This window comes from Trichoplax adhaerens, genomic scaffold (assembly GCF_000150275.1).
Source record: "Trichoplax adhaerens TRIADscaffold_32 genomic scaffold, whole genome shotgun sequence".
NCBI lineage: Eukaryota > Metazoa > Placozoa > Uniplacotomia > Trichoplacea > Trichoplacidae > Trichoplax > Trichoplax adhaerens.
In genome coordinates this window covers 31,362-42,111 of record NW_002060972.1, presented here as the reverse complement: position 1 = coordinate 42,111, position 10,750 = coordinate 31,362, and the positions used below count along the sequence as shown (strand labels likewise).

The 10,750-nt window shown below is 30.1% G+C and overlaps 2 protein-coding genes across 2 annotated transcripts in view; both read right to left on the bottom strand.

Annotated features, from left to right (window-relative positions):
* Window positions 1–1,600: 1,600 nt before the first annotated feature.
* On the bottom strand, window positions 1,601–3,461 carry TRIADDRAFT_1914 (uncharacterized protein; the record flags this gene model as incomplete). The annotated part of the gene is made up of 2 exons (XM_002117864.1): window positions 1,601–1,760; window positions 2,002–3,461. Coding segments are annotated over 2 exons (1,620 nt in total), but the record flags the coding sequence as incomplete, so codon positions are not given.
* Window positions 3,462–9,370: 5,909 nt separating this feature from the next.
* TRIADDRAFT_61933 (uncharacterized protein) overlaps window positions 9,371–10,750 on the bottom strand; it is a gene marked incomplete at both ends in the record, with an annotated part of 2,482 nt that continues 1,102 nt past the window's right edge. Inside the window, 2 exons of the mRNA XM_002117863.1 lie at window positions 9,371–9,470; window positions 9,929–10,002. Of these exons, the coding sequence (XP_002117899.1) occupies window positions 9,371–9,470; window positions 9,929–10,002 (174 nt within the window). The remainder of the gene's footprint in view (window positions 9,471–9,928; window positions 10,003–10,750) is intronic.

The following is a 10,750-nucleotide window of genomic DNA, read 5'->3' as shown; positions in this document are numbered from 1 at the left end:
TAATTTACCTCAATGTAGCATTCATTGATCAATTGATTTCGAGTATTTAAATGCCAACTTTCGTATCTTTTATTATCAAAACAATATTGTTAGTATTTGGTACAATGGAGAAATTATCAATGTCAAATTTTGTTGGAGTGCAACTCTGCTTGCAATGAATTATTCTTTCTCTTGAGACCTTAAATTTTTTTCGGAACATGCAAGAATCCAAAACTATAGAAATTACTTCAAAACTTCTAGTCTAAAGCATCGTTTTAACGTTCTACTTCCAATCCGATATGAAAGAAAATTTTATTCTATTAAGTTGAAATTGAAATAGGAATCAATTTATTAATCCTTGTAGGCAGGTTTCACAATTTTATTGGACTGCTATACTTGCTCTATATCTTTAAAGCAGTATTTCATCACCGAAATATACGTATTCTGTTCTTCCGTCAATGATTCAAGCCATTAGTGATTTCTTTCTAGTCATCTTAGTGATAATACCAAACCACCATACATATTAATGCTGTAGCTAAATAATCTGCTATCATCAGAATATTTTATGATTTATAATTATTAACCATGTTAATAAAGAAATAGTAGTACTATAATTTAGAACAATTTGCTTATTCCTGATCTCAGGTTATTAGCGGGCTCAATATGCAATGAGGCTAGTAGAAAAATCTACGTAAGTTTGCGTAATAGGATATCATTAAACTTGAAATATTTAATTGAACTAGTACTGATTAACATCACTTATCAAGAAATATTTTCTAATATCAAGAAATTTAATAACTCTAGGCTATATTATTGTCTAATTAACCGAGCATAATTATAAGTTATTTATGAATTAGTAGATATTCCGTACTCATATAAATTGATCCATAAGCTCATTTTACTGGTATACAGTGTACTGCTTGATTATTAAATGTTTCTTATTAAAAAGCCAACTTTTAAACTTCATGATATGGCTATTCTAAGAAATCAGAGAAGTAGCAGTAACAAAGCATGCATGCTAGTTTTCAATGTCCTTTATTTAGCTCATCCACGAATAAATCGAATTTTTAACTACTACAAACCCTTACATAATCTGACCAACAAAACATTTTTATAAATATTATGCGATAAATGGTAGCGGTATCTAAAAGTGAAATCTTAGCACACAAAGTCATGTTATCTCGATCTTTAAAGCGATGGTAACTTATTTAAAATTTGGCCGTGGTTTTAAACCAATTTTATGAAAACAGAAAAGCACGTGTTTAATTTCTTTAAGATCTTATAATCAGAAAGTTACTTTGAAAGTCCAACAATTCCACACTTAAGTTAATACTTAATATTTTCCCATTTAACATTATAGCAACCAGCAAATTTTGATAAATGTAAAATATTATCGTAACGAGATCAACTTCTATTTATTCGACTATCAATCAAAGTTAGATTATTACACAACATATAACCGTTTGCCTTTATTTAATTTGCAAAGTAGGATAATTACAATAAGCAATAATAATCCGGCAACACCTGCAAGAACATACATTGCAATCATATATGTGGATTCTAATGAATGTGATCCTGTACTTGTCGTTGTTGATTTGGGAGTTGGAAGTACAGTTGCAGTTGTGAGTGTAGCCAGTTGCGGAAGATATTGATTCCAAAATGCAACTTGCTTACTGTAGTAATTTTTTTTAATTGCTAATTTAGGTGCAATCCACATGTAGTCTTTGCTTGTTTGTTCATATCTTGGCCAGGCGAGTGCAGAGGTTGAATCTGACGGATTCCTTAATCATCGTAATCAAGGAAAGGCAATTATTTGATGATTGACTTTGTATCATTATATATTCTATAGCAGTCTATCACTAGTTAAGAATTCGCAAAATTTAATTTATGCGCTATAATTTTGTCTACCATAGCTATTTCCAGTTTTAACGTAAGACTTGCAATTATTCATTGCTACGATTGTTAATCTAATTTACAACACTATATTCACACATAGATAGTAATTGCTGAAAGGCTACTTACCCTTGACGAATGAAGTTGCCCCAGTATGACATAACCTGTCGGCATACTTGTCGATCAGTATCATCAAATTTTTCTGGAAAATTTGCGGGTGGATCTAATGGATAGCCGAAAACATAGGAGATCTCTAAAGTGTGTACTGCCTTAACAAATGCTGGCATCGAAGTTCCTGCAGTTCGATGAGCAAATATATAGAGATAGGTTGGTACATATCGAGAAAATACTTCTGCATAATTTTCACTGGGCACGCTAAAGAAATAGTCATTATACATATCGCCATATCGATCTCTATTTACGACTGGAGAGCTAATATTAGCCCAGTCGGTATATTGATATTGGATAGATAGTTTTATACGTTCACTTGCTGCTGGAAAATTAGTATTAATGTAGTTTTTGAACTGATTTCGTGAGATCCCATGTGAAATATTAGGCAGAAATAATAAGAAAAAATAGCCATCATTTAGCATTGTGCCTATCATAATGTCGGCCTTTTCAAACTTTCCTGAAGCAAAAGCTTTATAAGTTGATTCTGGTATTATGTCACCATCAACAACGGGGAAATATGGATTACTTCCAGAAAACCTCATTTGAATTTGTAATAATTGTTGGATTGATAAAGCTTTTAAACAATTTACAGTCTCTATTGTTGTGTTTTTATAACATTTGGCTGCCATACTATATTGTGCAAAGAATTTGTTTGCATCGGAAAGTGTAAACTCAGATGTCAATTTAGCTTTATAATAGGATGGTGAATCTCTGAAAACTGCGCTTTGTATGATAGCACGCCTAAACAATCCATTACTAGATGGCATAACTAGGTGATTGGCAACAGCAACAGCTCCAGCTGAGTTGCCTGCTATTGTAATTTGATCTTTGTTGCCTCCGAAATTTTCGATATTATCGTTAATCCATTTTAAGGCTGAATTTTGATCTTGTAAACCTAGATTTGCTGGAATAGATCTTTGATTTACATCCTTTTCACCTGATGTCATAAAACCAAAGATTCCAAGTCGGTAATTCATTGTAACCACGACGATATCTTCGTTGGCAGACAACATTTGCCCTTGCCACCATGAGCCGGTTCCATAACTGAATCCACCGCCATGTATCCATATGAGTACTGACCTATTTCCGGCACTACTAGGATTAGGTGTGAAAATGTTGAGGTAAAGACAATCTTCACTGATTTGCATTTCAGTTGAATTTGGATCTAAAAGAGATATGGGTGTTTGTTGAGGGCAGCTATTTTTATAACCTGTAGCGTTTAAAATGCCAGACCATTGATCTATTGGTACTGGTGGCTTAAATCGTAGTTGATCGACAGGCGGTTGAGCGTAAGGAATGCCGAGATAGGCGAACTGATCAACGCCATTCGTGTTCACTATTTTACCACTAACTAAACCAGTTGTAGTAGGAATGATAATTTGAGTGTTAGAATAAGGTAGTAAAGCAATGATTAATATTACAGCACAGCTTGTAAATGAATATGGTGTGAATCTTTCAAAAGCCATGCTATTGCTTTAAATTAATCTTCCTTAACAAGTTGGATATCTTTCTTAATCTTAAAGATGCTAATAAGGATGATCGAAATGGATTTAATTTAAACTTCCTGAATTAAAAATATAATGCCAATGATGCAACCCAAAATTCTTGATATATTACAGCTATGCTGGATCAAGTGAAACTGTCCTATAGAGCTCAAGTGAAAATTTTTAAATTAAACTATTTTCATAAGATTATGAAGGTTACTTATACAAATAGAAAATATTATTTATGCATCATTCGTATGACCATCTTGTAACCATATGGTTTATAGATAGAACAATATTGTCTTATTTCTATGACTCAAGATGAGATCAATAGATTAACAGGCTATACTATATCCAAACTAACGGAATTCACTATTAAAATAATAAAATCAAAATAAAATAAGTATGACTACCCGATAGTTCAATTTATGTGTCTTATTACATCGTAAAATTTTGAAAGTAAACTAACATCATACAAAATCTACGAGTATATTTTGGTGCATTAAATTCTTTTTGATCAATTTGGATGCCGTTCTTCTCAGTCCTCTGTTCATGTATGTTAGAAATCCATAATGAGGACACATAGAAATTAATTATTGCTAGGTAGAGACTAATTTTATTTCAGGAACGATTAATGAGGAGAGGTCAGCTATTAAATAAATCACTTATTACTACATATTGCATAATACGGCAGCACACAAGGCATACTATCAAATAATCGACGTATAATTGCATGCAGCATTAGCAATACATATTGGATGACCTATAAATCACGATGATGACGAACATTTTGCCCAAGCAATTGCTCTTATGATCGTCTAAAAGTAAACTGATTTCTATTTTAAAAGCTGTACCAGGTATACAATTCCAAATTCATTTATTAGCTTAATTGTAAGTCCATACATTTGCATGGTAAAATTAGATTCTTATTTAGTAGTAGTAGGAAGGTTATACATTTCAATCTTGCAAGTATAGTCGAAATTTAAATTGCTGATTTGAATTTTCAACGATTAATTAAATGGTAATAATTTACACTAAAGTTCATAGTTGGTAAATCAGAGATTTAATAGAGTATCGGTGACAACAATTATAGATTAAGTTTACCGGCTGGTGATAGTGATGTAGAAATACGCTAAAAATTGTTTTTAGAGCTCTCGTGTATCTGTCTCATCAGTTTACTGATACAAAAATGTATCGAAACGTAGAAAATAAATACGCTCCTTCACCAAATTGCACATGAAACATCTCACGTTTGCAATTGTAAATATCTCACTTGAGTATAATAGGTAATTGAATGCTTAATTAATCTCCAAAATTTAGGCTGAAGGTAGCCTAGTAAAAGTGCACGATTACACAGCAAGTTGACATTTACAAACCCAGTACATACTTTACTACACCAAAACTTCTTCATATCACATAAGCATACTTTTTCCAAATAAAAAATAATCCTTGACATGTTCCTAATATTATATCATTCTATGGGAATAACTGGAATATTCATCTTATCAATGCTATCTCAGTTTTAAATTATCGCTCTGTAAGACGGATGAATATTCTTTCATATCTTATTATTTTATGCATCGCTCTATAAGATGAATCTCCTTTTATATCTAATTATTTTGTTTGCTTACGTCGCTCCATAAGTTGAATATCCTTTATAATTTTTCTTACGGTATTTTGTTTGCACATTGATTAGTTTAAGAATTAAAAATCAAGACTAATCTATGAATTTCGCTTACTTCACCTTCACTCGTAAGAGTTCTTGGCATCTTATCAAATTCTAAAGTAAATTTAATAGACCAAGAAACTGTAAGACTAATATCCATTCCTTCAATATCGATTGGTATCCGGTCAATGATTGATATGTAATCGGTAGAAATAACATCTTCAATAAAATTTTTACAACAGCATCCGTCATTCCTCGAATTTATAGATTACGGTGATATTGAAATACGTCTCAGAGATGAGATCGCGATTTAGCTCTTTCTGATACTTTTCATTACAGAATATAGACATTTTGTATCGTACTAAAATGTAGATATCTTTACAGTCTCCTCACACACTATTCGAACATAGCTTGTTGTGCTTAGTTATTTATAACAATTACAATCTTCGCTATTTTCCACCGTCATTTGCTATTACATAGTTTGTTACGGTAAATTTTGTATTTAAATTCTACAATCCTGTTCACTGCGTGTATTCTATCTCAAAAGCTGAACTGTAGATTCCACCGATTTTTACTTCAGAAATCATTAGTTACACTTGACAAAGTATTGGTTCTTTAACAGGTTATTCGTGACACCTTACATATACAATCAATTTGAAATGTTTATTGTTAGTATTAATTCGTAAGAAATTGCCTTTAAGTGTATTGATTAACATTTTAAATACCATCGGTGTATGAAATTAGCCAATGTAAACCAAGATGACATAAGTAATTGTTATACAGCTATGAAATTTGCAATTAATCGGATAGAATATTAATACGTTCCTGATTATACCACAACATAACCCTCACTAATGATAAATGCTATAGATCTATCTTGTAATTATAATGTAAATTCAACAACATTTATCCGTCGCTATAACTAAATTCGCTCTTGTTCGCCAAAAATCGCTTTTAATTTTCAACTAAAGCCATATGCAAGCTTGCCATTTATTCCTAATAGGGAATTTAATAGTAATTACAAGAATTAAAAAGCAAATTGAATAGTAAATTTAAATGCAAATCATTACCTAATAATGTATCTCAAAAAAAGTGCGACATGACTAAGCCTTCTTATAAAATTGCTCCATCTTATATAAATCAGTGTATTTATCAATGATTGCCTATTAGGCATTAGGAATAGCAGATACTTGTAAGAATTTCATTCATTCCTACTAGCTTAGTCTTTTTTAAGAATGCATAGCATACTATTTTGAAAATATTTGCAGCTGATTATCTTAGCTCTACAGTAGCAAGAAACATAGAGTTTGCACGGAAAAAGTGATGGACATGCTCTTAGTATCTCGAAATTCTCCATCAAGATCTGAATTCCTAACTAAACCTAGTCATAAATGCCTGAATTAATTCTAATACCACGGACTATCAAAGCTTGTAACTATGTTGTCTTAATAGCTTCCATAATTTTCTTGTTTATGAATAACTTACTTTTCCTATTGATATAGATCTCGTAGTGCAAAACCAGTATTTGGTCTAACGAACTTATCTAAAATGCCTACAAAAGGTATAATATTCAAACACTGCAGTTCATATGCTATAGACTATCCTTCATAATCAGGGGCTATATGATCTTAAAATCTAACCTACGTTACTAAATTTGATAATCATTTTTACCTTATAGTTAATGACTAAGTATTTACGTTAAAGTTAAACTTTCCCAGCTTAGTTTTGCTCAATTATTCTGCTATTAAAGCGTAATTTAGTGATGAAAAGACGGTTAAGTTAACATCATACAATTTCAGCTATGATCCTCAAGTTTATACTACAAAATATGAAATACGTGTGGTCTTGTTAACTAACGGGCTATAGTAATATTGGATAGTTGCAGCAATTCAATCGTTAAATCAGAATGATTAATAAAGAAAGCATTAGAAGTTGTAGTCAGATTCATTCACTACCTCGTTCGATATGAAAATTTTAATACACTCACCCTCGCGAAATTAGCCCGTAGAGGACTTCATAAAAATTCAGGATGTATCATTTATAAATAAATATGGTAGTCTTTGTTAGGATGAATTTCATTATTAATTATAAGGTATTAAGAATGAATTTTAAGTCGATTGCAACTTACTGCCTGAATTCGACAACCAACATTTGTAGAGTAGGATCGTTCATTTTATGATCAAAAAATTGCAATTAAAAATCAAGTCATTAATTTATCACATATATCCAATTTCTAGCAAACTGAATTTACTAGTCGTCTAATTCACATACACTCTAAAAGTTTTACATTAAGTGAAATTTTAAAACCGAATCATTTTCCATTTCATGAAAAATTTATAAGAAATAATAATAAGTAATGTTAGCCATGATCGATATAAGAGTATTTATTGACTTAAAGGATATTTCTAGCAGTCAAATTGGATAAAAACTTACCCACTATGATTTTTGCCGAAGTCAGATAAATTTAAATAGTGTCATATATTGAAAGCATAATGATCAATATGTTAGAGAAATGTCGTTCTACTTTTTATCGCAATGAGTACAGTCAGTAAGAGCTGATTTTTATATCTTCATTCAATAATGTCAAACTTACAATCTGTAGATCCATTAATAGCGATATAATTGAAAGTAATCCAAAAGTAAAATACATTAGAACGTTTCAAACCAAGACTATGTTAAAATCACGCTAAAATTTATATCCCACAGTATTTGCTTAAGCCCATTTGACTTACAGTCTTTTATTTTTATCGACGGATTCAGATTTATTCCCAATAAGATAGAGAAAAATAAGAAAATGTTATTAGACTTCCTAGGCTTTATACTGAGTTCACTTGAAGAAATTTTTAATCAAGTTACGTCAATTACATATTTTGCGACTTACTTGCTATAAATAGTTAATTCGATTTACATTTTGCGAAAGGAATTATTTCATTATTTAGAGATAAGCGTCATGGTAAAAAGAAACTACAATATTAGGCCCATTCATGAATTATTCTAAATTATTCTGCTGGGTATTTAACAACATTAAGCAAATCTCCTGTAATTAGTTACAAAGAACTTACACGCTACCAGGTCGAATTCATGTTGATATTTGAAATTTATAACGATTACATAGATTGAGAAATTAAAATAATTTCGGTTAATGCAAACTGCGTAACAAATTATATGAGTCTTTTATAATTAATCTTTACTTTCTAACGATGTAATATTTTAATCATATTAAGCATAATTAAAAATTAACTTACGCGCTGTATGGATAACAGACAGAAATTAATATGTTTATCGGGATCGTTGATATTTATCGCATGAATATAGAAGTTTAATGGGCTTGTTTAGTATTCCTTGAACATATGAGTAAGATAACAATAAAAGCTATGATGCTCAGCTACTAACGCACTCGCTGTATGATTTGAATGTAACAGCCAAGCCACAATTGAATCAATGTTGCGGATTTTTAACGAAATAACGGCAAAAGTTTTTGTTTATTTAATCGCGACTATTTTTACAGAGGAAAATAAAACCATGAATAATCCAAACAATTTATACTTACACCCTACAATTTATCCGATATCAATGAATTCGTAAGATTGGGTTGGAGACAGATAAGGTAAATGATTAAAATATTATAATTATAATGAAATTATTGATATTATAGAGAAATATAATAGCTTTTTTTCAACTCACCGTCTGTTTAGTTTAGTTTCATTGACGTCGATAGTCAAATAAAATTTCAGTTTTCATCGCAGTTCAAATTAATAAGAATTAAAACTAATTACGAAATAGTTTATCAAGGTTGTTAATAAGGCCCTAATAAATGTGCACTAGAATATTATGTTATTCATCCTGTGTCAGGAAGATACTATATATGTAATCAAATTCAAGAGCTTTTATTTTTAACTTACATGCTATGCCGTTTAGAAGAAGATGATATCGATTGCAAGGATTTTGGGATTTATAACAAACAATTTACAAGAATTAAATTTTGATAGAAACAAGAATTTTAAATCTGGTCCTATTAATAGCATTAAGTTGAGTCTTGCACGATATAACTATGCATCTTATTTCTGTTACAAATCAATGCTGATGTTATTAAATCGTAAATGCAGAAGGTTTATTTTATAGATAACATGTACTCTACAGACTGGAGTACTAATGTAAATATTAGCCAAAATAGCTATCACTTACGCGCTGTAATACCCACACATTCCATTAAGTAGATTGAGCGGGTTAATGTCGCATAATTAAAATAAAAAAATAAGGTATTAATCAATATACAACTAATAAGCATAATAAAGTATAGCATTCATCAATTTATTTCTAGAAAAGCTCTTACGCGCTTTATGGTTTAGTTCATGTGTGCGTTGAGGTTAATATCAATTATACAATTTCACAAATTTAATAGAATCAATATTAATACCCTTTACCAAAAATATTTATCTAAGCTATTGCAGTGAATATTTCAAATCTAGCTAAAATAAAGACTTCTAACGAATTAATACAGTCAAAAAACAAATTAATATTTAATGTAAAGCTGCTATGATAGCCAAACTACGGCTGCTTTTACGTGCGCGTATATAAAAAATACGTAGCGCTAGAGGTACTCTCATGAATGGTGGCAACAACTATAAGAACATTAACTTAAGTATTTATGCTATACTGCAGGAAAAGATACCGAAAGAATTAACAATGAGAGTTATTATTTAAATTTTAATAATAATTTAGTAAGTTTACTTACCCGCTATACAATTTGAATATGTATAGCCCCAAATATAAAATCGATTTTAAAGATTCGATGATTAAAAAAAATATCTAACATTAATAAGTTTAATTTAAATTATACATTATTAGTATACATCATGATTCAACTTACTCTCTTTTATTTGGTAAAAGTGAATCGATTCATAATATATAATTTGGAATAAAGGGATAGCAGATTAGAACTGATTATAATTATAAAATTTTGATAAACTAAATGATTGATTGTTCTTTTCAACTTACAGACTGTAGTTTAGTAGAAGGCAATGGCCAAATATTTTCAGTTACAATTGAAGTTGAGAAATGATTATGAAATAAATTATAACGAAGATATTTAATCTTAAAAATTTTTTTCTAAATATTAAACTTTTAAGAGCATAAAATATTATACTCACCCACTAGAGATATAGTTGCCGGTAGCATATTGGCCCAAGAAAATAGATTCATGTTGTTCAAAGGAATAGTAAACAAAAAAAAGCAATTTCATTTATATCAAATGAAAGCGTTAATCTTATGGAAACCAACACATGAAATTGACCTAATAACTTGCATTTCAACTGAAATTTTAATTTATTATTGATTAATATTGATGGCAATGCAAGCAAAAATTAGCTTTCATCTCATTCATGATAAAAGATTATCAAAATTAGAGTATTTTTCAACAAACTATACTTATAAAGTTAAGTTTTACTGTATTACTAATCATATAAAATAAAATTATGTACAGCATTGTGAATATTGTCGCTGTAAAGTAGGGCTAAATTTTAAGCTGTGAATCTTGTTTATAGCATAAAATCGATAA